The sequence below is a fragment of the Emys orbicularis genome, chromosome 1, assembly GCF_028017835.1.
Source record: "Emys orbicularis isolate rEmyOrb1 chromosome 1, rEmyOrb1.hap1, whole genome shotgun sequence".
NCBI classification, from domain to species: Eukaryota; Metazoa; Chordata; order Testudines; family Emydidae; genus Emys; species Emys orbicularis.
The window spans coordinates 78,867,280-78,894,639 of NC_088683.1; the positions used below are offsets into that span (position 1 = coordinate 78,867,280).

General features: G+C 39.7%; 1 protein-coding gene across 1 annotated transcript in view; it reads left to right on the plus strand.

Annotated features, from left to right (window-relative positions):
- The window catches only part of TMTC2 (transmembrane O-mannosyltransferase targeting cadherins 2), a 359,943-nt gene that overhangs the window by 192,799 nt on the left and 139,784 nt on the right, over positions 1 to 27,360 (plus strand). The window contains exon 3 of the mRNA XM_065423466.1: positions 17,242 to 18,070. Coding sequence (XP_065279538.1) covers positions 17,242 to 18,070 — 829 coding nt within the window. The remainder of the gene's footprint in view (positions 1 to 17,241; positions 18,071 to 27,360) is intronic.

The following is a 27,360-nucleotide window of genomic DNA, read 5'->3' on the forward strand; positions in this document are numbered from 1 at the left end:
ATCTCAAGTAGGAATAGAGAGGTTATTTTACCGCTATATTTGGCACTGGTGTGACTGCTGCTACTGTTCAGTTCTGGTGTCACATTTCAAGAAGGACGTTGAAAAAGTTGAGAGGCATCAGAGAAGACCTACGAGAATGATTACACGATTAGAAAACATGCCTTATAATGATAGACTCAAAGAGCTCAGTGTGTTCAACTTAACTTATTTACATGGGGAACAAATATTTAATAATGGGCTGTTCAATCTAGCAGAGAAAGGTATAACAGGATCCAATGGGTGAAAGTTGAATTTAGACAAATTCAGACTGGAAATAAGGCATACCATTTTATCAGGGAGAGTAATTAGCCATTGGGACAACTTATTGAGTGTTATGGTGGAGTCTCCATCACTGACCATTTTTAAACCAAGATTGGAAATTTTTCTAAAAGATGTGCTCTAGGAATTATTTTGGGGAAGATCTATCGCCTGTGTTACCCAGGGGGTCAGAGTAGATGTTCATAATCGTCCCTGCTTGCCTTGGAATCTATAAGTCTATTAATATTTAAAGATACATATCTATTGTCACCTTTATTTTGGTGGGGGCACTCAGATGAGGAAGAAGGGACGTGTATGTGCATTAATACAGTTGGTAGTAGGAAAGCAGGGTACATCCACACAGGGATAATAGCCCCGCGGCATGACTGCGGGTGGCCTGGGTCAGCTGACTTGGGCTCATGGGACTTGGGCTATGGGGTTAAAAAATTGCTGTGTAGACACTTCAGCTGGAGCCCAGTCTCTGGGACTATCCAGTCTCACAAGGTCTCAGAGATGAGGGATAGCAATTTTTCAGCCCACGAGCCTGAGCACCGCGGGCCTGAGTTAGCTGACCCGGGCCAGCGGTGGGTTTTCTTTTTATCCCCATGTAGACATATCCCTAAATGTCAAGGTGATGTTATCTGAATTTACCAATTGAGGAGTACAGTAGAACCTCAGAATTATGAACACCAGAGTTATGAACTGACCGGTCAACCGCACACCTCACTTAGACTTATAAGTATGCAATCAGGCAGTAGTAGAGACAAAAAAAAAAAAAAAAAGAGGGCTCTCAAGCGATTTAAAAAAATAAATTGCAATTAACCGCATGATTAATTGCACTGTTAATAATAGAATACCATTTATTTAAATATTTTTGGATGTTTTCTACATTTTCAAATATATTGATTTCAATTACAATACAGAATACAAAGTGTACAGTGCTCACTTTATATTTATTTTTTGATTATAAATGTTTGCACTGTAAAAAAACAAAAGAAATAGTATTTTTCAGTTCACCTAATACAAGTACTGTAGTGCAATCTCTTTATCATGAAAGTTGAACTTACAGATATAGAATTATGTATAAAAAACTGCATTCAAAAATAAAACAATGTAAAATTTCAGAGCCTGCAAGTCCACTCAGTCCTACTTCTTGTTCAGCCAATCGCTCAGACAAACAAGTTGGTTTACATTTGCAGGAGATAATGCTGCCTGGTTCTTGTTTACAGAGTCATCTGAAAGTGAGAACAGGCATTCTCATGACACTGTTGTAGCCGATGTTGCAAGATATTTAGTGCCAGATGCGCTAAAGATTCATATGTCCCTTCATGCTTCAATCACAATTCCAGAGGACATGCATTCATGCTGATGACGGGTTCTCCTTGATAACAATCCAAAGCAGTGCGGACCGATGCGTGTTCATTTTCATTATCTGAGTCAGATGCCACAAGCAGAAGGTTGATTTTCTTTTTTGGTGGTTTGGGTTCTGTAGTTTCCGCATTGGAGTGTGCTCTTTTAAGACTTCTGAAAGCATACTCCACACTTCGTCCCTCTCAGATTTTAGAAGGCACTTCTGATTCTTAAACCTTGGGTCAAATGCTGAAGCTATCTTTAGAAATCTCACATTGGTACCTTCTTTGTGTTTTGTGAAATCTACAGTGAAAGTGTTCTTAAAATGAACAACATGTGCTGGGTCATCATCGGAGACTGCTAAAACATGAAATATATGGCAGAATGTGGGTAAAACCGAGCAGGGGACATACAATTCTCCCCCAAGGAGTTCAGTCACAAATTCAATTCACACATTATTTCCTTAACGAGCCTCATCACCATGGAAGCATAACCTCTGTAATGGTGGCCAAAGCGTGAACGGGCAAACAAATGTTTATCATATCTGGCATGTAAATACCTTTCAGTGCCGGCTACAAAAGTGCCATGCAAATGCCTGTTCTCACTTTCTGGTGACATTGTAAATAAGAGGGCAGCATTATCTTTTGTAAATGTAAACAACCTTGTTTGTCTTAGCAATTGGCTGAACAAGAAGTAGGACTTACAGGCTCTGAAGTTTTATATTGTTTTGTTTTTTAATTCAGTTATGTATCAAAAAAAAATCTACATTTGTAAGTTGCACTTTCATGACAAAGAGATTGCATTACAGTACTTGTATGAAGTGAACTGAAAAATACTATTTCTGTTATTTTTACAGTGCAAATATTTTTTATCAAAAATAATATATACTTTTGATTTCAGTTACAACACAGAATACTATATATATGAAAACGTAGAAAAAGATCAAAAATATTTAATAAATTTCAATCGGATGTCTATTGTTTACCAGTGCAATTAAAACTGTGATTAATAGTGATTAATTTTTTGAGTTAATCGCGTGAGTTAACTGCGATTAATTGACATCCCTAAAAAAAAGTAAATACAGTACTGTGTTAAACATAAACTACTAAAAAGGGAAAGCAGCATTTTTGTTCTTCATAGTAAAGTTTCAAAGTTGTATTAAGTCAATGTTCAGTTGTAAACTTTTGAAAGAACAACCCCAATGTTGTGTTCAGAGTTACGAGTGTTTCAGAGTTATGAATAACCTCCATTCCGAAGATGTTTGTAACTCTGAGGTTCTACTATACTGTGTAATTTAGTGGCTAGTGAAGATAGATTTGTTGTGGTGACACTGCAGACCCTGACACAATACCTTGCTCGCTCTTCCCACCCATCATTAACAAACCAAATTCAAAAATCAGAAAACTAGAAATCATGAGCTGTATTTCCAACATGTGATGCAAATAAGTGCCTATCCTGTGGAAGTGTATTATAGTATCTGTGCAATTAATATCATGTAGTAAAAAGAGCAGGAAGTTGCCAGCGGACTGTTCTGAGGGTGGAGTTTGTTAGTGTGGGACTTTGTATTTTGTCTGTGGAGTAATGTTACTTCCCATTGTTATGTTGTTGTCCATTTGCCAGTCACCATCCTGCCTCAGAGCACAATTTGCTTTGTTTATACTTTGCGGTGCCTGAACTTGGGCAACCCAGTTCACTTGCTTTGTTCTCCTGAATTATGTAAACCTGCTAGTCTGTACCAATCTGTGTTTTATATCAGAAAACACTTATTAAATATAAATAAACAAAAAGCCCACATTAGGAATACTTTGAGGGCAATTAAAGGATTTTTGTTTCTAATGTTTTTACTCAGTGATGTGAGTGTCTGTGTAATATAATATATCCTCTTCTAAGTCCTGTCTTTTTGAAGGTCCATAAGAAATCCTGCACTCATTAAACAGCTTTCTATTATGATAACTTGGAGAGGAGACTGCTGTACCTCAGCCTTCCCACTGACTGAAGTCTCATTAAAAAATTGTCTCTTTGTTTTCAAAATGCTCAGCTCCCAAGCTCAACTCCTTAATGAGTCTGGAATGTATTTCATAATGGCTGGTTTGTTGCACCAAAGCCACACAGAATGTTGCAGTTTAATTCACTGATGCTGGAAACACATTTGCAATGCAATAGACCTGTTAAGGGGAGATCAATAGAAAGGAATCTCTTTTTCTTTTTCCAAATTCAATTACTTTTGTACCATCTTTAATTTCTCCTTCTGTTAGATTTTTTCCCCTTCAGGTGTGGAGAAAACTATATATTAAATTCAAAATTATTTGGATAATGTAACTGAAGATTAAAAAAACAAAACAAAACTTTCTTTTCTCTAACAGAATACTTTCTTCACATTTCCTTCATAAAAGCTGGATTGTTTCACAGCTAAACTGATTTGACTACAGTGCATTGCCTGGTGGGAAGTGTTAAACCTCTTATTTGAAGCTAAACAAGATTACTGTGAAAGCTGGCATTCCTGTAGCTGTTAGTGTAATGGGTTGGGGCTCCAGTACCCCCTTGCAGTTCCAGTAATTGAAATCTTTAGGTACTTCAGCTTCTAATAGTTTGCTTTGGAAGTAGCTTGCCATCGATATCCATGAGATTGCTAACTGCTTGATTTCCTCACATTAGCTTAATGAAGAAGAATGAGTCTCCATGCCAACTATAATACCATGAAATGGAGTAAGTCTTGCCATCCATTCTCTTTACTTACCATTTCCCATTCTAGTCCTGCATTACTGAAGTAAATAGGAGCTTCGCCACTAACTTGGGCTGTGGATCAGACCCTAATAATGCATTTTATGTTTTAAAAATATTCAGTGCTGTATTAGCCTCATAGGAAAATGCTTTCAATTTACCTCTAATATAGTTCAATCTTGTAGCATTTATACTTCATGGGCAAAAGTAAATGGGACCACCTGGTGTGGAATGTATCATTTTTCCTAACTTGCTGCTCAAATTTCTTATGAATTTTCAGTGGTGGCTAAACATTTTTTTGTTTTATGCACTTTTACTGGGGTATATCTTTGCAGCATTCTTTGTACAATTGTCAGGCATTTATTATTTGTGTAGCTGGCAAATGATATTTGCTGAGAAATGTCTAATTTGTTCGTTCCATTCTTTTTCTAATAGGTTTTCATTCCAATTTCTAATTTAGTACAATAAATGGGGAATGAATAAAAACACAGAAATTAGCATAGGACATAGCACGTCCTCTCTTTTTCAAATTAGTCTTTGAGCATTGCTGATTTCATAAGAAATAACTTGATATAACAAAAAGGGGGACAAATGAAATCCTGTTATTAAAATGTTAATTTCCCCAGTTCTTGTCTGAGATTCACAGTACTGCTGGTCAAGGTTTCCAGAGAATGCCCTTTCCCTTTCTTCCTTAAGCTTTGAACATCTATTTGCTGCTCTCTTCAATCTGGTACATTTGAAATATCCAAACATATATCACCAGCATTATACTACAATGCTTTATATAGTTATCTGATTAGCTACAAGTATGTTATGCTACACCACCATAGGCATGACTGGGGTGGATGACAAGTAGGCTTCTAGTTGTGCTGCAGAAAATTAGTTTTTGACTTGGGAGTCTGGTAGGTCTGCCTCATAGTGTATTTAGAAACCCAGGTTTCATCAGTGTTGGAGACCTTCCACTGCTATTTGCATTCTTTCTGATTTACTTTTACTCTGTTGCAGGGAGTGACTTCTGACCTTTTGGAATGTAATTCCTCATTTGTTTGCAAATGACTGATATAGAAATTTGCTCCTGAAACTTGCTGATTGTTATGATGCCCCTAGCTAGTCCAGTCTTACTCTGGTTCCCACCATATGTAGAAATGTGACATTGTACCATGGGCCAATCGAAGGCTTTCAGAGATCACATCTAGGTCATGTCAGCCAATTAGGCTTTACTAACTTGCAATGAGCACTATAAATACCTCTTGTTAAGTGGCCAGCAGGTGATACGCTTTCTTGGTTGTGTGACCAGAGGCGTAGCGAGCGCCCTCCGTACCCTCCAACCGGAGGGGGCCCCGCAAGGAAGGGGGCCCCTAAAAGTGGCAAAATAAATACCGCATTCCAGTTTCTGCATTGTAAGGGGCCCCGCCCGGACATGTGTTCGGAGGGGGCCACGTTCGGAGGGGGCCACGTTCTTTGTTGCTACGGCCCTGTGTGTGACAATGGGAAATTTGCCCCTACTTCCAGAGGTACTGGTTTATGTCATCACAATAGTCCAGGGGGTCCGCAACCTTTCAGAAGTGGTGTGCCGAGTCTTCATTTATTCACTCTAATTTAAGGTTTCGTGTGCCAGTAATACATTTTAACATTTTTAGAAGGTCTCTTTCTATAAGTCAATAATGTATAACTAAACTATTGTTATATGTAAAGTAAATAAGGTTTTTTAAAATGTTTAAGAAGCTTCATTTAAAATTAAATTAAAATGCAGAGCCTCCCGGACCAGTGGCCAGGACCTGGGCAGTGTGAGTGCCACTGAAAATCAGCTCGCGTGCTGCCTTTGGCACGCATGCCATAGGTTGCCTACCCTGCAATAGTCCAATAATGAGCCAAGTGCTGTTTTTCTTATGCTCCAGAATTGCCTAATTTAAAAAGAGTTTATATGTACAAGCCAGTCATAACATAGTCCTTCTGTTTAGCATGGCATACCAAGCATTCTGAGACACTTAACAATTATAACCTATTTATTCTTATCTAGCCAGCTAGTTGATGTGAAAATAAAGTGCTTCATATATGAAGAGCAATTATTAATATATTTTCAAAGTAAAACTGTGACTAACAACATGATTTTGGGAAACCCTTGCTTTATAATATGAAGATCTTCTGGAATGATAATTGGCTTTTGTCATTTCTGAGTCCTGGCTATTATATCAAGATTGTATAGACTTTGTGTGTGTGAGTACATGCGCACACAAGTTTTCCCTTTCTGGAAGGGTGACAGGGTGCTGGTAGAAACAAAAGAATTGTCCTTTGCGTTAGGTATAGTAAGAATCTGAACTTTAGGGGTGAGATCCTTTGCTTCCCCCCTCCCCCCTTCATATTTTGTCTTAAAGGTACAGGTGACAAACCTGACTCTTAAAGGTGCAGCTGAAAACCCCATACACACACTATAAAATTTCACTCTTCTCCAATATAGAAATGCTGACTACAATGATGACTGATAGGTACTTCAGCTGATTGGATTTCTGTTATATCTGGATAGCTTATTCTATCAATCCTAGAGTGAACTTGCTATTTATACCATCAACAGAACTTGATATTGATGACTTTCTCAGTAATGGACTGCTAAAGCGACCTAGTCCTTACCAGAGGTTTCATTTGGGATTAAATGACATTTGTGTTCATAAAATGCATTTATATTAGTTCATTCCAAACTGTGTCCCTTGAAGTTTTTTAATGTCTTATGGAATTTACATATTTGTTGCACTGAATATAAAACATGCTCCTTGGCTTTACTTTTCCTTAGCAGGGTACTATTGTTTTACCAGAGCATAAAACAAATGTCAAATTTGGCAAAATAATTCTTGACAATAGTTTTTTTTGATGATATAATTACAGTGGGAGCTGGAAGATCGTGTGTTGCCTCCATATTGAATCCCCATGTATGTATTGTAAAGTAGAACAAATCTTTTGTTGAAGAGAAATACATATCCATCAGTTCAGATGATGTGGCTCTCAATAAGTCATGGATCGGCAACCATTGGCATCCCTTGGCCCGCACCGCTTCCCGCAGCCCCCATTTGCCTGGAGCGGCGAACCGCGGCCAGTGGGAGGTGTGATTGGCTGAACCTGCGGACGTGGCAGGTAAACAAACCGGCCCGGCCTGTCAGGGGGCTTACCCTGGCGGGCCGTGTGCCAAAGGTTGCCGATCCCTGCAATAAGTTGTCAGCGGCTTTTTGTCTTCATCTTTTACTGTATGAACATATGTGTTCTGTGATGTAAAGACCATGTCAAGTTAAAAATAACTGGTCAGATTTATGGAACATGGCACAGAGAGGTGTAAATTACACTTCTCTGCATCAGCCTGGCTCTGTGATCAAGGGTGCGTTCATATCAACGGAGAGCAGGCCCAGTGATACAGCAACTTGCCCTCCCTCAGCTTTAATTTCATGGACTCTGTAGCAGAACTGCTGCCAAGCTGCTGAGAGGATATTGTTAAAGCATGCTGACTCTGTGACCAACACTGTTCGCTGTGATGTGCTGTGCTGTGCTGGTTCCTGGTGGGCCTCCAGGCATAGCTGAGCTGTAGCTAATTTGTGCCACTGGAATTCACCCTTGGTCGACTTTGAACCTAGAAATAGGCCTGCAAAAGTTGCTGAGCCGGGCCACATAGCTATGTTTTTCTGAAAGTTAATTCCTCTGCATGCCATGCCGATAATATCATTTTTGATAAACTTGGAAGAATTTCAAATATCTAATCTCCATTTCATCGTTTATGCTGTTAGCTTTTTGAAGCTCTACGCTTGGATTAGTTGCCTTCAATAATGTTTTTAGTTAGTTAAGCTTTTTGTTCCTCGTCTATTTGCAACAGGCTGCAACATTGTTGTGCCAAACTGTTGTTTGTTAATATTGTTATTTATATAGTGAGCCAGATGCTGTGCGTGTGTGTGTGTGTGTGTGTGTGTGTAAAACATAGCCATATCCTCAGCTGGTGTCAGTGGGGTGATGCTGATTTACTACAATGGATCTATACCGATTTATACTAGCTGAAAACCTATATTATTTTTACAACAACCAGAAATGTGCATTTTACATGAGATTGCAAGACATGGTTCCTGCTCTAAATCACCTTCATTCTAAATTTTCGATGCAACAAAATGTGTATGGGGGAGTAGTGGGAAGGGATGGGGCAAAAAGAGGTGCGGATTGCAATAATGCCATAATTTGATCAAATTAGGAACGCATACCTCTTGGTGGTTCTGCTGATTTGCTGTTCTTGTTAAATATAGAAAGATAAAGAAAAGAGATCAATATCACTTACTCATTCATTTTGGATGTCACAGAAGAGTTTCCAGGAAGATCAAAGTAGGGAGTGCATTTTATGCATAGGAAGTGGCATAAAAAAGTGCCAGAGATAATCAGGGGAGAAGGGGATAAATGGGGTATTAAGTCGAATATCATTAGTGAGTGGGAGAGGGAGGGCACCACAAGCTAAGGAACAAGGTCAAATAAGCATAGGGATGGATTTTTGTAATTTAAATTTGATAGGCTGGAGAAGAGGGGAGCCATTGGAGAGATTCCAAGGTAGTGGTGTGATTGGATAGAGGGGCCAGGAAGGTGTTTTTAACCGTCACTTTTTGGATCAGCTGGAGGGAAGCAATATGAGTGTCAGTAAGGCAAAATAAAAAGAGGTTGCAGAAATCAAGAAGGAAATGTTAAGGCATGGATGAGAGTTATATCTGTCAGGGCAGAAAAGATGTGAATGTTTCTACAAAGCATGCATTTGGTTTTGGTAAAGGGGTGAAAGGGGTTTCTGCAATCAAAAACACTAAAAATGCCTCTGGATAGCAGGCAGAGGAGACATTAAACCTGATCTAAATCAGTGTTCATTTTCTTTTCCCAGATGAAAATGACTGCTTATGAAAGGTTAGAGGATTTATGAGGGTGTCAAAATTTATGGCAGATGGGTTGGATTAGGACTCAGAAATACTGTAATCCAAATCTTTACTGCCAAGCATTACAGCGATCTCCTCCTGCTGGGCTACACTTAATACACAGTCAGAAGGAGCAAGCACTGTGGAGACTGAGAAGGATGAGTTGCTAGTGGAACCGCTTAGTCCGGCAGAAGTAGTTGAAAAACTGAATTTCATTTTCTGCAAAAACTTCTAGGAGGAAACTATTTATTTATTTTAGGGAAAATACATCAACAGAATTTTCTGATCACCTATAGAAAATAGTTTGGAAAATGCTGATAAAACTTTGGTTTGGGTCAAAAAGTTTTAGATTGCAAATTTCTGACCAGCGCTGACTGTATTATCATGAAGAGGAAAGGCCCTATCTTTGTCCCAGAAGTCAAGAAGTCAGATGGTTCATGGAAGTAAAAGTTTCTGTTCTGAACTAACATTGGGATAAAATTGGTCGATCCTTCTAATTTGTGGGATGGAAGGTTAAAGGATCTTAGTGCTGGATCTTAGTGCAACATTGTCAATCTGCAGTAGTGCCACTGAAGTCAATTACAGTTATGGTAGATGTCTGTGGGATAACCCCGGCTACCAGTCTGATATATATGTGACGTTGCTAAAAAGTTTGCCAGCTTTTGAGAAGATCCAGGATGGAGTAGCACAGCAAAATAGTCTCTGGAAAGGGGTTCAGAAAGAAACGTCTGCCTCTGAGGCAGTAATGAGATGCCTTTTAAGTATAATTGTTTCCCCTCACCCCCTGTCCTTCCGTTTTCTGATTTCTCCTTATTTGAATTGTCCTTTCTCTTTCTTCATTTTATATGTCTCATTTTGCCCTGTCATTCTTACCACAAAACAGCTAGAAAAAAACATAAGATGATTGTTATACAAGAATCCAGTCTTCTAATTTATTTCTTCGTTTGCCTCTTTTTTATACAAAATTATTTTTTCCTTCAAAATATGAGGCAAGAAGGAGAAAATGTATATTACTTGACCTTTAAAGCACAGCCACATTACTATTTGTTCACTGTTACTAAAGTTGTAAAGAGCATAATTGTAAAACAAGCACAGTTTGCAATATGTATATATGGCACCGTTTAATATTCGTAGTGTTGGACGGAATGTTCCTTGGCTTAAATGTCCATCCCCTCTCCCCCCACACTTTTTAATTTAAACTTTTTACATTAGTCTGAATTATTATACATAAACCACTTAGTTTTCTCCTTTTTCAGTAAGCTGTTTCTTTCTCTGCTTCATCTCTTGTTCCACCCAATCCCAACCTCCACAATTTCTGTGAGTTCTATCTACCTTTCCATTATTAATTCTACCATACTATTGATCTTTCTCTCCCTTGTCCTTTCTGTTGTCTCTTCTCAAACACTTCCCAGTACTAAAGACTTTTTTTTTCTTTTTTCTCTTTTTTTCTGTCATTTAAAAAACCTCCTTTATCTTTAAACATTATCAAGTAGATTTAATGTACAGGGCTGGGAATGGCGAACCGCGGCCACTGGGAGCTGCAAGCAGCCGTACCTGCGGATGCTCAGGTAAACAAAGCATCTCGCGGCCTGCCAGGGGCTTACCCCGAACAAGCCACGAACCAAGTTTGGAAACCCTTGAGTTAAGCATATAAGTACTGTGCAGTGGATGCATACAGTTTGTGGGGGCCTAAGCCCTGAGGTAAATAGTGCCCTAAATTCATGACATGTTAGTTTTATGACTTCTTTTATTTGTGGATTTGTGTAGAAGATAATAAGATAAATTGGGGGGAAAGGGATGGGAAAGGGTGAGGGGGACAGGGCAGGGAAGAAGAGGGTAAGAGGCATGGGTGTGGAATGAAGCTGAGGTGAAGAGAGGGTTAGAGCAAACAGCCTATCAGCACAGGGCAGAGAAAGTCCAGTCAAAACTATAAAAAATTCTCAATAGACTCGTAGACTTTAAGGTCAGAAGGGGCCATCATGATCATCTAGTCTGACCTCCAGCACATCGCAGGCCACAGACCCTTACCCACCCGCTCCTCTAATAGACCCATAAACTCTGTCTGAGTTACTGAAGTACTCAAATAATTATTTAAAGACTTTAACTTACAAAGAGAATCCACCATTTACTTTAGTTTAAACCAGCAAGTGATCCTGATCTCATGCTGCAGGAGAAGGCAACCCCCCACCAGGGTCTCTGCCAATCTGACCCAGGGGGAAATTCCTTCCCGATTCCAAATATGGTGATCAGTTGATCTTTGATCATGTTGGCAAGACCCACCAGCCAGACACCTGGGAAAGAATTCTCTGTGGTAACTCACAGTCCTCCCCATTTAATGCCCCATCTCCAACCGTTGGGGATTTTTGCTACTAGTAGTCAGAGATGGGCCACATGCCATTGTACGCAATCTTATCATACCATCCCCCTCCATAAACTCATCAAGCTCAATCTTGAAGCCAGTTGGGCTTTTTTTGCCCCCACTGCTCCCCTTGGAAGACTGTTCCTGAACTTCCTTACTCTGATGGTTAGAAACCTTCATCTAATTTCATTCCTAAACCTGTTCATGGCCAGATTATAGCCATTTGTTCTTGTGTCAACATCAGCGCTTAACTTCAATAACTCCTCTCCCTCCCTGGTATTTATCCCTGTGATGTATTTATAGAGAGCAATCATATCTCCCCTCAGCCTTCATTTGGTTAGGCTAAACAAGTCAAGCTCCTTGAATCTCCTCTTGTAAGGTACGTTTTCCATACCTCTGATCATCCTAGTAGCCTTGTCTGCACCTGTCCCAGTTTGAATTAATCTTTCTTAAACATGAGAGACAAGAATTGCACATGGTTCAGGGTGAGGTCTGAGTGTCCAAAAGTCCCTGCTTTGGCTGCTTCTGCTCCTACCTGCTGGAGTTTGTGGCTGACTCCTCTGCAGTTTTCCCCAAAGACTAAAAGATGGTAGTGGTGGCAGGAGGGAGGCATGTGACCCCCCCCACAATATGGGGGTGTGTCCCTGCACAATTCTGGGTTGGGGGATGCCTGGAGGGAGAGATGGCCCCCTTAGTAGGAGACATTGCACTAACCGCATATAAATTATCCTAAAAGTAATCACAGAATAGTTTAGACTAGGGCTGTCAACTGATTAAAAAAATTAATCGTGATTAATCGCACTGTTAAAAAACCATGAATACCATTTATTTTAAATATTTTTAGATGTTTACTACATTTTCAATTATATTAATTTCAATTACAACAGAATACAAAGTGTGAAGTGCTCACTTTATATTTATTTTTGATTACAAATATCTGCACTGTAAAAAAAAAAATGTATTTTTCAATTCACCTCATATTGCAATTGCAATTCACCTCTAGTGCAATGTCTTTATCATGAAAGTTGAACTTACAAATGTAGAATTATGTAAAAAAAAAAACCTGCATTCAAAAATAAAACAATGTAAAACTTTAGAGCCTACAAGTCCACTCAGTCTTACTTCTTGGTCAGCCAATCACTCAGAGAAACAAGGTCGGTTACAATTTGCAGGAGATAATGCTGCCTGCTTCTTGTTTACAATGTCACCTGAAAGTGAGAACAGGCATTCACATGGCACTATTGTAGCTGGCGTTGCAAGATATTTATGTGCCAGATGCACTAAAGATTCATATGTCCCTTCATGCTTCAACTACCATTCCAGAGGACATGCTTCCATGCTGATGATGGGTTCTGCTTGATAACGATCCAAAGCAGTGTGGACTGACGCATGTTCATTTTCATCATCTGAGCCAGATGCCACCAGCAGAAGGTTGATTTTCTTTTTTGGTGGTTTGGGTTCTGTAGTTTCCGCATCGGAGTGTTGCTCTTTTAAAACTTCTAAAAACATGCACCACACATTGTCCTTCTCAGATTTTGGATGGCACTTCAGATTCTTAAACCTTGGGTCGAGTGCTGTAGCTATTTTTTAGAAATCTCACATCGGTACCTTCTTTGCGTTTTGTCAAATCTGCTGTGAAAGTGTTCATAAAATGAACATGTACTTATCATCTGAGACTGCTATAACATGAAATATATGCAGAATGTGGGTAAAACAGAGCAGGAGACGTACAATTCTCCCTCAAAGGGGTACAATCACAAATTTAATTGACACATTTTTTTAACGTGTATCATCAGCATGGAAGCATGTCTTCTGGAATGGTGGCCGAAGCATAGAAGGGGCATACGAATTTTTATCATATCTGGCATGTAAATACCTTGCAATGCCGGCTACAAAAGTGCCATATGAACGCCTGTTCTCAATTTCCGGTGACGTAAATAAGAACCAGGCAGCATTATCTCCTGTAAATGTAAACAAACTTGTTTGTCTTAGTGATTGGCTGAACAGGAAGTAGGACTGAGTGCACTTGTAGGCTCTGAAGTTTTACATTATTTTGTTTTTGAGTGCAGTTTTGTAACCAAAAAATAAAATAAAAATCTGCATTTGTAAGTTACACTTTCACGATAAAGAGATTGCACTTCAGTACTTGTATGAGGTGAATTGAAAAATACTATTTCTTTCGTTTATCATTTTTACAGTGCATATATTTGTAATAAAAATAATATAAAGTGAGCACTGTGCTCACTATATTCTGTAATTGAAATCAATATTGAAAATGTAGAAAAACATCCAAAATATTTAATAAATTTCAGTTGGTATTCTATTGTTATAAGTGCAATTAATCACAATTAATTTTTTTGAGTTAACTGCGATTAATTGACAGCCCTAGTTTAGATGTAAAGGTTACTTACAAAATAGAGTTTAGAGGAAGAGAAACTTTTTGCACTCTTGCTGTTTTGTGATGTATGAATAAGACCTGAAAGGTTTTTTTGGAGGTGGTGGGGGTCGTTCTGCTTCTCTTGTCTTTTAGATATAAAGAATTTCACTGGTTTTCACTGGTTTGTTGGGGGAGTATCAGAAATTTGGACTTAACTGAAGGGGGTCAGTTGTGGGACTTTTAAGTGAGATTTCCCCTCAATTGTTTTAGTTACATTGGTATTAAAAAATAAACAATACAACAATTGTCCTAAAAATCTGAAAAAGCTCATTTCCCCACTCAATCAAGTTTCACTAGCTTAGTACTTGGGATGTCTTAATCTTGCTAGTTCTTTAGTCTTCAGTATAGACATGACCTGAATTTCTAATTCAAAAATAAGCAGTGCACCCTCCTGTCCCAGCCTTTTCTTTCTTTTTTTTTAATGTAAAGCCTTTCAGTCCTCCTTTATAGCTCATAAGAGAGCAAAAAGGGCACAAACCCAATTTACTTTCCCCTTTTGTGGGTGACTTTAAGAATTGAGAGTTGGCTGTGCACACAGTCAATAGAAAAAGAGTTCCAACATATCTGAGCCCAAGGAGGAAAAGTATGTGGTTTAACTGAGGGAAATGAAAGTGGATGAAAGGACAAATCAGAAGCTGAACACCCAATTACAAGTGAGGGGCATAAATGAAAGCACCGCCCTGTAAATGTAACAGAGCTGGGATTTGAATAGTTTTATTAATAAAATATAGACTCAATTTTCAGTTCTAGTGATAACCAGTCCAGTCACCTAAATAGAGGCATAACATGAGTGCTAAGAGGATAACATTCTGCTACTCATTTGATGTGTTATCTAGATTGCAAATAAAAAGTAGGCTATTACAGTAGGCTAGCCTGGGAATAAATAAATCATAAAGTGTAGACCTATATTTTGACCTCTGCTGAACTTGCTGATTTCTAGAGAGATTAAATAGATAAAATCTAATAATATATCCAGGATGGACAGGGAAACATATGGACTCAAAAGAGACTTTGGAATTCTTCAGAGTTCAAGCAGTATTTTTAAGTGGGAGTAACTGATCTCAAATACAGGAACTAGTATGGTGTAAAATAATCTGCTTATTCCCCGCTAAAGCCTCCATTTCCTCCCTGGGTGAATTTATCTACATTACATGAAATATTCTTGGATAGGCATTCTTGGATAGGCAACCTAAATAAATCTTTAAAAAGAAATAAAAATCTGCATGTGATTAGCAGATACATGATGATGATCAAAACCATGTCATATAAGAAGGGGTCCAGTAGGCTGTAGAAATACAGAAACAATAGGCCCAAAACAGAGCCCTGCAAATACCTATGGTTTATGAGATCAAGGGAACGTTTCCCCAGAAAGAACAAGAGTGAACTATTTGAAAGAGATAAGACAAAGTGAGATCCTGAGTACCAAACAGGCAAGGCACAACAAGGTTATGAATGAATAGCATTAAATACGGAGAGTACATTCTAACAAAATTTAAATGACATTATTATAGTCATGGAAAATGACATCAAAATCCCTACAGAACATCTGGAATTATTTGGCTAACAAGAAGTTTCTTAAAAAAGACTCAGAATTAGAGCTGCGAGAATAACAGATTTTTTGGTTCAGTGACTAACCCAAAAATGTAATAAATAGTTTGGTTTGGATTGATTTAAAATGGAAATCTTTTGAATTTTTTGTCATCTAAGAAGATAAAATTCCATTTTGGGTTGAATGCAGCGTTACATTTTTCCTGAAATGAAATGTTTTGGTTCATTTTTTGAGGTTTTTACTTTCTAAAATGAAATTGAAGTAAAATTCAGAACAAAGTAATTTTGAATCCAAATTGAAATGTTTCATTTCACAAATATCAAAATGAAACATTTTGACTTTTCCAGGTTACTTTGGGGAGTTTTTTGACTGAAACAATTTGGCAAATTTGACACAAATTTGCAAAATATTTCAGTCAATCCAAATCTGCAATTTTGAAGAACAGCTTAGTCTGAAAATTTTTGCCTAGCTAGCTCTAGTTATAAATAGATCAATGTTCTATTTATAATTATTAAAATTCATTTATTTTAGCTGTGTTGGATACCCTAAGAGCTCCATCTTGCTTTCTGGGGAGATACTACTCTTACCCTGTACACTCCATGTGGCTCACATCTCTAAGCAGTGAAGTGGGCAGTTCCAACTGACCTTTCAGTAAACCAGTTTTCACTGAGTGATCAGCCCTAAACACAAACTGATATGTGTCAAACTCATAATGTGTCTTGTTACATTGGTTTTGTGCCACAGTAACTCCATTGAAGAAGATGGAATTGCACCAGCATAAAATCAATATAAACAAGTAGAGAGTCATCTAAAGATATGGCAAAATCTGGCTAACATACTCGAGTGGGTTAGGGAATTGGGAACAGATGAATCATTCAGACCCATTCGCCTTTACTGATTTGAATGCTGTGCGCCTCATCTTGTGGCTGTTAGGTGTGAGTTGGTGACTTCAGTTCATTTCCTAAAACACTCCATTTGTAGCAGTCTCAGCTGAGACACCAAATATGAAATCTGAGACTAGTTTAATCTCTCATCTCCTTGTAAACTCCCTTCACTTTCCAGATGAAGTACACCAGGGAAACTTGCACTGGATAAACTTTCAATTTCCAGTGCTGTTGAGACAGCACCTTTCACAAGCTGTAAATTCAATTATGATCACTAATGAAGACAGCACAGTAAATATTTAGCCGCAAACAGGAGCAAAGAATGAGTAAAAAAATAAATAAATAAACTTGAATCCCACAGAATACTTCTCCAGGGTAGGATAATCAAAGTATAACACAACAAATCTGGGTGGGTCATTGGTAATAGGGATTGAACTCATCACCTCCGGATCTAAAAGTATGAGCCTCTACTGACTGAGTTAAAAAAAATCCAGCTCTTGATAGCTTACAGACTGTAGCAGACTCACAAATCTCTGTGGGCCATACGCTACAAAGGCACATTCCCATGGTGCATGTGTGGGAAACTAAAGCACACTAAAAATAATCCCAACTATATGATATGTCATGTTCTCTTTGTACTTTGTACTCTGTACTAGCACTCATCATTATGAATTAAAGTCTGTGATGTTAATTTGTATTGATGAATCTTTCTTTATTTTTGGTTTCAGAGGAAGAATTTGTCCCTTTTCTTCAGCATTGGTTTATTGACTTTCTGGGGGACTGCACTGCTGGGTGTCCGCTTGTACTGGATGGGCAACAAGCCACCAAGTTTTTCCAACTCTGACAACCCAGCAGCTGACTCAGACAGTTTTCTTACACGCACTCTGACCTTTTTTTATTTACCGACCAAGAACCTCTGGCTGTTGCTGTGCCCGGACACCCTCAGCTTTGATTGGTCTATGGATGCTGTGCCTCTTCTTAAAACAGCCAGTGACTGGAGGAATCTACACACTGTGGCCTTCTATGCTGGACTCCTCCTCCTTGCCTATTCTAGCTTGAAGAGTTCCAGCAATAAGAGAGAATGCAATGGGAAAACTGTAATGAATGGCAAGCAGAATACTAATGGGCATAGCTGCCACTCAGACATGGAGTACAAGAGTTTGGAGCTGAAGTCCAGCTTTGCCTCAAAAGAAGAGAATGGCATAAAAAAACATGTAATCCAGAGACCTCAGCTTCCTTCAACTGAGAACATTGTACTTCTGTCTCTGTCTTTGTTAATAGTGCCCTTTGTTCCTGCCACAAACCTATTTTTCTATGTAGGCTTTGTAATAGCAGAGCGTGTACTATATATTCCTAGTATGGGCTTCTGCCTGCTGATTACAGTGGGTGCCAGGTCCCTTTATATCAAAGCCCAAAAGCGCTTTCTGAAGAACTTGATTTTTTATGCCACTGCTGCATTAATTCTTTTCTATGGACTCAAGACTGTTGTCAGGAATGGGGACTGGCAGAATGAGGAGATGCTGTATAGGTCAGGGATAAAAGTAAACCCAGCTAAAGGTAATACACTTCCTATGGTGAATGTTTTGTTCCTGTCTGTCTGTGTCTGTCTTTTCTTTCTAGGTTTATCCGCTGTGTTTAGAGAAGATACATTTCAGAAATGTATATTAGGTCCAGTAATGCACACATTGGTACAGGAAAAAGAAGGCAAAGCAGGAATACATTTTGATTAGGTATCACAAATTTGATATTAACATGCAGAAAATTGGGGGGAAAAACAAGGTAAGAAGATACTTTATTTAATAATCTATGTTCTGTTTTTTTTTTAATTAAAGATGAAACATTGGCATTACAGACTCTGCCCAGTAATTTCCATTACCTGGTATCTGTTCTCCCTGATGAACTTCCTTTAGTGACTTTGCTATTGGATATAAATAGAAAATATGAGAAATAATCAAAGAGAACTTGAAGGAAGCTCTGTCTTTTAAATTTCAAATGATGTAGGTAACACTGATACCACATAATAAAGCTGGGTTTGGGTTATTCAAACTGGCAGGTGATTGTAGCCCATATTTCCAAGCACTATGCAGGGTTTTAGCCAAACAGGCATACCTTAATGTGTTAATGCATTAAAGGCATTATGTGATAGACAAGATGGGTGAGGTAACATCTTTTATTGGGCCAACTTCTGTTGGTGAGAGAGACACACTTTTGAGCTTACAGAGAGTTCTTCTTCAGCTCTGAGTAAGCTCGAAAGCTTGTGTCTCTGACCAAAAGAAGTTTGCCCAATATATTACCTCACCCATCTTGTCTCTCTAATATCTTGGACCAGCACGACTACAACAATACTGCGTTGAAGCATAAGTGTCAGATATTTGAAGCAATAGCAAAGTACCTCACACTAAGCCTGCTTTATTTACAGGCCAATGGAACTAGAAGGGGTCTATTGATTGCTTTTTATGTGTGTTATGAAAAAAATTAAACAGCATTTTAACTTTTTGCACTTAGTAGTGTCCTAGAGTACTCTGCTCAGCAGCTCATCACATGATGCTGAATCAGTAGTTGATGCTGACCAAACTGTGCTTTGGGTAAGATAATAGTGCTTTGCAACAGTCTAGCTACTATTTACTAATGGTAAATGCAGATGTCAGCATAAGCTGAAAGTCGAGGGAGAATAAAAGCAGTATGATTTACAGATAAATACCTTGCTAAACAGCATTAAAGTTACTTGTAATTTGTCAGCCTAATTTTCTAATGATTTCTTCATATTTCTGTAGCCTGGGAGTAAAATATATAAAGTTTTATACAGTAAATGACTTTGTGTTAACAGTGTCAATGACAAGCACATCCGATTTTCTAACTTTATTTTGCAAAACTGGTTCATAGATGCAACAGACAGTGAAGAAAAATAAAGTAGGTGAATGGCCAGATAGTAAATAATCCTCATTGCAGTGCATATACATTCCAGTGTGCTGGCTGTCAATATAAGATACACAGCAAATATTAGTCTTCCTTGAAACGAAAAGAATATGTCTTCATTTAAGAAGGTGATTTCTGATGCTCTTATATCTCATTGTTAGTTCTGTCCCTAATGGAGTTTCCCTAAATGTCAGCGATTGTGTAGTAGCTATCCCTTAGTCTTGGACTAGCTTCTCTGATGAGGTTTTCCTTGCTACTCTTAAGTGCTGCTCCAATGAGAAGCTTGGTTGGTAGAGGTGGTGCCTAGAAATGGTGCATTTGGCAGTTCCCGAAGACAAACTATGCTAATTTTATTATTCACCTTTATACTGGGAGATAGACATTTAGAGTATGTCCTCACTACAGCCGGTGGCTTGAACTCCTGGCCTGGATAGACAGACTCATGCTAGCTCTGCTCAAGCTAGAGCACACAAATAGCAGTGTGGATGTTTCAGCATGGACAGCAGCTCAAACTAACTGCCTGAATCCCAAACCCTTTGATCTGAGCTTAGGTGGCTAGCCTGAGCTTCCACAAGATCCACACTGATATTTTTAGGGCACTATCTTGAGCATGTGTCTGTCTAGCATGAGTCTGTCTGTTCAGGCCAGGTCTTATCCTCTGAGATTTAAGCCTATATGACTACCTGGTTTCTAACCTTACAAGCAGACTTCATTTTCACATATTTTAGAAGATACTAGGAGACAGTTCATCAATTTAGTATTATAGACATGGTGGAACTGATTGGAAATCTCCCTAAAATAGCCATGTACTGAATATCTACTAGTCCATATGTATCATAAAGCACATCATTTACTGAAAACTCCCAGAAACTACACCATATCGCCCAAGCTTTGTTCATTGTATTGAAAAATTCCTAGACTGTCCCAGTCTTGGACTATTCTAATTTATTTGATATTTCTCGTGCTATTCAGGCAATCAAGACTGGGCTGGACTGCCAACGCAAAGAATTCAATAACCCAAAGAGATCAACAATCCAAACTCCTTCCCATTATTTAATGACTGACATAAAATATGATTTATTATTGCCTGTCCCCTGATATTTTTTTTAAAAGCTATTAGGACAAAATATGATATTCAAATTGAAAGAGACAAACAAATGTTGTGGCGGTGATAGGGGAGTCCCTTCTTTCTCTCCTGGCTGCTGGAAAGAGGATACCACTTAATCTCCTTTCCCACAGTCAGACCATCACTATCCCACTTCTCCCTCAACTCCATTAGCTTTGGTTTGCAAGGAAACATTTTTCTAGGACGTTCTACCATCTTTCCCCCTCTACCCCAAATCCTGTATAGATCACCTGAACACTGTCTTGTATCTCAGGCTAACAAGGGAACAGGAATCACTAAAAAGACTATTCCTGAGAGGACTGACAAAATAGGCAAGGATAGGCAAAATAGGCCCTGCAAAGAGAGACCTTTTGCTACAGACTGATGTTACTAAAGCCGTTCCCTCTTCTGCCATCATGGGGTTTTGAGACAAAGTCTTTCAATCTGCCCCTTTTGCCCCACCATTGAAGGGAGAAGAGAATGTTAGTGACATGTCTGCCTTACCTCTTCCCCACCTCTCTGGCACTCCTCTTCTCCATGGGTTCTTGTTGCTGTGTTAAGTGCAAGCAAAGCAAGTAGAATTCTGTCAGCATAGAGAGGGTGTGAAAGCTCCCACTCTTCCAGGCTGCAGCAACCTTACCGTGATTTACAGTTCTTGTCAATCACAGATGGTATGAAAAAGCCAGTTAAAGGCCTGGCCTACTCTTCTACTTGTCTCCCTCATCCTCTCCTCCTGCCCCCCAAATGCCCCAAGAGAATCAGGTGATTGGAATCTTCTAAGGCTGCCTTAAAGCCATCACACACACACAGGCCGTTCTGTTTGACCCAGTGTACAGCAGGCATCTGCCAGTCATTAGCTGATGGAATTGAAGTGTGGTTTTGGGATTCCTTATCTGCATCAGTTAGCATGTTTGTTCATTTGCCATTTTGATAGAAGCAGTGGCTTTTTCATAACTAGTGTTTTAAATAACTCCAAGATGAGCTGAGTCTTGCCTCATTATAGTTTGTCAGGACTCGGGAGGAAAATGGACAGGATTGATTAATGTAATTTATGGATTCTGAAATGGCTGCATACATGTCAACAACAGGGAGGGATGGGGAGAAATGTCTCTCTGTGACTACCTTCAACGTAATGAGCAATCTAACTATTAAGTAGTGGTTTCCCTCAATTGAATGAAGCTTTTATTTTTTTTCCTTTTGAAGTTTTAAAAATTGTGACAGTATTTACCAGTTCTGCTGAAAGTTGACAGTCACTGTCTCTTTGTGAAAAAATAACAGGAGTACTTGTGGCACCTTAGAGACTAACAAATTTATTAGAGCATAAGCTTTCGTGGGCTACAACCCACTTCTTGTGGTACCAATTACCCTGAATTTAATATAAAATTATAATTATACACAAAATAATTTTACTCGCTGTGTCTTATTGTTATCTCTATGTAGTCCCAATAGCTGGTTTCATGGAGCAGATTTTTTTCAGTGAAATGCTATCAAAGGTCATTTTGAACTTTAGGAAATGGCTCAACTAATTTGGATGTTCAGATATATGCCCTCTGATGAAGTAGATGACCTCAAAATATTAAATAAATAATTAAAAACTATAATTGAAAGAGGGTTGGGTATTTACTGTAATGCGGATCAGGTCTTTATTTGGCTATGTTCACTGATTTTGCTGCCATTTTTAACTTTAAACCTGTAAATTATTGTTGATGCAACTCCTTAACTTGTTAGAGCTGGTTGACCAAACTGATATTATGGAAAGCACTTAAGCTAATGCTTAAAGTAAAGCACGTGAATAAATCCCATTGATGTCAATGGAACAGCATGTGCTCAAATCCCAGTGGATTCAATGGGATTTCAGTGTGTGCTTCAGTTCTTTCCTGAATCAGGGCCTCAGAACATCCTTGATTTAGAACTATTGTTACTTTTTACATGCACTGCCCCTGCCTGGCATATCAGTTCTTATGTTATTCTGTGGAATCAGTAAGTCAGGAGCACAGCCAGCAGCAGGGCCACTATGTGTTAGCTCTAACTGGTGTGTGAAAAGTTATTGGGCACAGAAAGTCTAAGCCTAACTATGTTTTGTCCCCCTCTTTCCAGTCTTGATGTTTAGCGGTTGCCTTGTGATTCCAGCAGGTAGTAAGAAAACTTTATAGAATAGAAAACTGAAAGAGTTAAAGAAATTTCCTTCTCTGGTCAGCATAGTCTTTTTCCAGCAGGATGAATCACTTATCATTATATTCATGCCTGCAGGAAGGTTTTAAAACTAGTCCAATTATTTTTGGATTTTGCATTTGCCATCCTTTGCTAAAATAGTTTTCAGCGTTGGTCATTTCTGACCTATTTCTAACTTTCTTCACAACTGGGGTGGGTTTATTTTAGAAGATTGCCTGCTATGGCTTTGAGCTGGTAAGGAGCAGCTGTATAAAATGTATATGACTGTCAAGATCTGAATATGCAATGCAGATCAATGGCATAGCTAAGTACAATGATTGTTGTATGATCATTTATTGGTTTATGTTTTGTTTTTTGTTTTTTAGATTCACAGGAAAACATGGTACTTGCATGAGTGTATATATATATATATTTTAAAAGTCTATTTGTGGTTTAATTAACTTACTACTAACATCTCTGTTTTACCCAAAGGAATTCATAGAATCTTACTTTAGAATTCAGTTTATTTTGCATCATTTGTTTACCTTTTTCATCCTTCTGTTTGAACAATGAAAGCCTATGAACCTTGCTTCATTTTTTTTAAATAGCAAGTTTCATTTTATGGTTATCCAGGTGCTGCACAATCTGTAATGTTAAATTCCCCTCTAGTTTCCCATTACAAACACAGTGGGAGAATGTCTTTGTTTAAAAATTGTTTTATTTAGTAGGTACTATGGACAAAAACAAAAACAAAAAACCCCTCACAGACAAATGTCTGTTTATATTTTGAGACCCATAAATATTTTACTTGATTCCTGCAAAATTAAAGTTTGAGCTCCAATTTGAGTTGACACAGTATCTATCCTTTCTGCAAACCTGGTACCTGTAATAAGTATTTTGTATGTCATGGCTCCAATGACGGTGAACACTTTGATAGACGTGAATACCATAAGTTGTTTCCATCTGATCGGACAGCCTGTTCTCATTGGCCTTATCTATGTAGGTAAATGACCAGTGGCTGACAATTTTTGTCATCAGTGGGTTCCTTCCTCCTTCCATGCCCATTCAATGGCCACTGAAAATTTAATAACTGATAGGGTAAATAGGACAGTTTTCAGCACCTTTGTAGTAAACAATGTGGTCTCAGTCATGGGTACTGGAAAGCAGCTAGGCTTACTGTGAGGGGAAAGGATGGAACAAACGGAGATTGTGCACAACAGTTAAACCTTTTCCCTGCTAGTCAATTGAGGAAAAGGAGGAGGCCCACTGATGACAATAGTTTTCAGCAATGTGGCTTTCTCCTGGTATAGATAGAGCCACTGTTAACAATTGAAACTTTGCCAACAATGGGCTAGGAATCTCTTGAAACAGCTCTTTGGCTTTGTTTTCAATAGCCAAGGGTCCTGCACATTCCACTGTTGCTCTATGAAGAACAAGGCTTGTTGCATACCACACATTCTGTTTGCATTCCCAATGAATTGCAGCATAATGTAGTGTGTTTGAGTTGGCAACCAAACGGCACTTTTGTATCTTGGGCATTTGGAATATACTATGCCCATTTTGTACATATTAATATTGCATAATTTAACGTTCTCCATATGTCTCACTCACTATTAAAAAGGTTAACTTCTCTGTCAACCACAGCATCAGTAGTTTTGCTCCTCTGATATTTCCTTTATACTCACCAATAGTGACAGCACTTTAAAGATATGTCTACACTTATGGCAGCATGTATAGTGCAGACAAAGCATGTCAACCTAGCATGGGTATAATAAATAGCAATGAGACACTGTTTAGGCAAGTAGAGTGCGGACACACCGAACCTTAGGGTATGTACCTTTCCCCGCCACAGGGAGCTGCTGGAGCCTTTCCCTGCTGCAGAGGGTGGCAGAGGGGAAAGCCTCAGGTAGCTCCCTGCTGCCATAGTCTTTCCCCGCTGGAGGTAAAAGCTCCAGCAGTGGGGAAAGGCCCTGGCAGAGGGGAAGCTGGGGGAGTGGCTCCCCTCTGCCAAGGCCTTTCCCCGCAGTCTCCCCACTGCGAGAGCCTTTCCCTGCCACCTGTAGTATGCACAGCAGTGTGGACACAGCCTGCCTTTCACTGTGGTGTATAGCTACACATACCCTGCATGCCGCTACAAGCGTAGACAAAGCCTAAGACTAGTACAGGTTATTTGAATACCACTAATGTGGGTAGGCGCGGCAGGTTTGTATAATTTTTGGTGGTGCCCAGAATGGGTCCAAGTCCTGCCCCTCCCCCCCCCCCCCAACACCTGCCTAAAGCTCTGGGAGGGAGTTTGGGGGTGGGGGTGGGGTTGGAGTGCAGGCTCTGGGAGGAAGTTTGGGTGTGGGAGGGGTGCAGGCTCTGGGACAGAGTTTGGATGCTGGGTGCAGGCTCTGGGCTGGGGCTGGGGTTGGGGTGCAGGAGGGGGTGCCGGAGGAGGTTTAGGGTGCTGGGTGCTGGCTCTGGGAGCGGGGGTGGGTGCTGGGTGCGGGCTCTGGGCTGGGACAGAGAGTTGGGGTGCGGGAAGGGGTGCGGGGCATGGGGCTGGGGCCTGGGATGAGGAGTCTGGGGAGCAGCAGGTTGGGGCCTGGGGCCAGGAAGGAGGACTTCCCCCAGCCCTCTCCCCGCTGGCAGCAGCGAGCCCTGGGGGAGAGGGCCCCCCTCAGCCCGACACTCACCCAAGATCCCCCCAGGCTGCTGCTCAGGAGGTCCAGGATAAGCCCCCCCTCCCTCCGAGTGGACTTGGAGTCGCCTGCCGGTGCGGGGGTCTGCCATGCACCCCCTCCCCTCCTCTGGCATAGCAGCTTCCTCAGCCTGACCCCGGCGCTGCTCCCTTGTAGCCGGCCGCGGGAGCAGCTGGCAAAGGAGCGCAGCAGGGTGCTGCTGCCCAGAGCAGGCAGGGATGCTCTGGGGGAGGCGCACAGGGTGGCAGGCTGGGTGATGCTCCGGGGGAGGTGCATGGGGGCAGCAGGGAGGGCCGGGGGAGAAACCCGGCCCCAAACATAGGTGGAGCCGGGCCCCCAGGGCCCTGAATTTGCTGGAGCCCAGGCGCCGTGGACCCATACAACTTGCCACCCCGAAATGTGGGTACTGGGGAATGCTTCCCATGAAAATTAAAGCTTAATACAGCGAGTCATTTTGGTTCATTGACTACCACACATGTATGGAATAAGAGATAAAACTACTTAGTAATTTTACATACCTTAATGTTTAGCATATTTTCCCTTTTAAGACAGAGGAGTGATCTGAGCCTAGTCCTGGGAGCCAGGGACTCCTGATTTCTAATCTTCGTTTTGCACTGCCTCCTTTTATGGCCTTGGGTGAGTCAGTTAACTTCTCAGCTTCCAATTCTCCTCCTCTAAAATTACAAAAATATTTACCTATATTATTGTTGTTATATGAAATATCTCATGGTGGAATTGAGACTTAATTCAATATTATATAAAAACAGTACTTAATGGTTAAGTATTGTTAATAATGTACAGTGGTCTGTCTTACACTATGCCTTAGATAGACAGAAAAGTCTACCTCATCATTAATAGAGATAATTATTCTTAGTATTAGGTATTGCCTAGAGACCCCAATCAGGATTGAAGCCCTGTTGAGCTAAGTGCTGTATAAACTCGTCCCCTTGCACCACAGTGCTTACAATATAAACAAAACAAGTGACATACAAAAGGTAGGAGACAGGGACAAAACATAAAAGTACAGTGGCTAGGGTGATGTTAGACATGTTTCTTTCCTTTATAAAAAAATATAAGTATAGGTGGAACAGTATAGAAAGGCTTATATTTAAGGTTGCCTAACACTTTCCATCATAGCCTACTCTTTCCAGTTGCTTATAACTCTCAATATTTACCTTTAAGGATGAACTTTTCCATGCTTTATCTCTATCTGAGGTTTTGTTTTTTAAAGTTTGGTCAAAAAGTGTTCAGTTATTTTGAGCATAACGTTAGTGGGGGGAGAGGGAGAAAACATATTTGTCGGTGTTACAAAATGTTTCCAACAACTGGTAACATATCCTACCCTACAGTAACTGCTGGATAGGAAATACTGCCAATACTAAAGTTAACTTATTTATCTAAGGCAAAGATTTAAGGGGGAATCACTGTATATTTTTAACAAGATAACTTACAGCCTGTGTTATACGGGAGGTTAGACTAGATTATCATAATAGTCCCTTCTGGCCTTAGAATGTATGAATTAATAACAGCCATGCATGGCTACATCAATCTTCACTCTTCTAATAGTATGAATTGTATAGGAAATTACTGAGGTAAATGTATCTATTTATCTAAGGCAAATTTGGCTAGTTTGAAAGGGCAGACGCTGTAAAGAATACTTAAATTAGAGTTCTTGAAATAAATTGAAAAGTCTTAGCCTATCCATCAATCACACAGGGCATGACTGTTTTAAAAAGAGAAAGCTCAGCTCAGTAAGTCTGAACCATAGAATTGTCTGAAGGTTAAATAAAATTGCTACCTTCAGAAAATAGTTCAGGGCTCTATAAGTGGACACTGCCACTGCCCTGAATAGTTGACGGGCCTGGAGGGAATGACCACTAGCAAGTTATTTGTGGAAGAGCTGTAGGCACCCAATATAGTTGAGCATCCTACATGTAGCCCAGCCTCAGTAAAACAGTCTGGATATGTTAATTATGTTGGAAAGCAGAAGG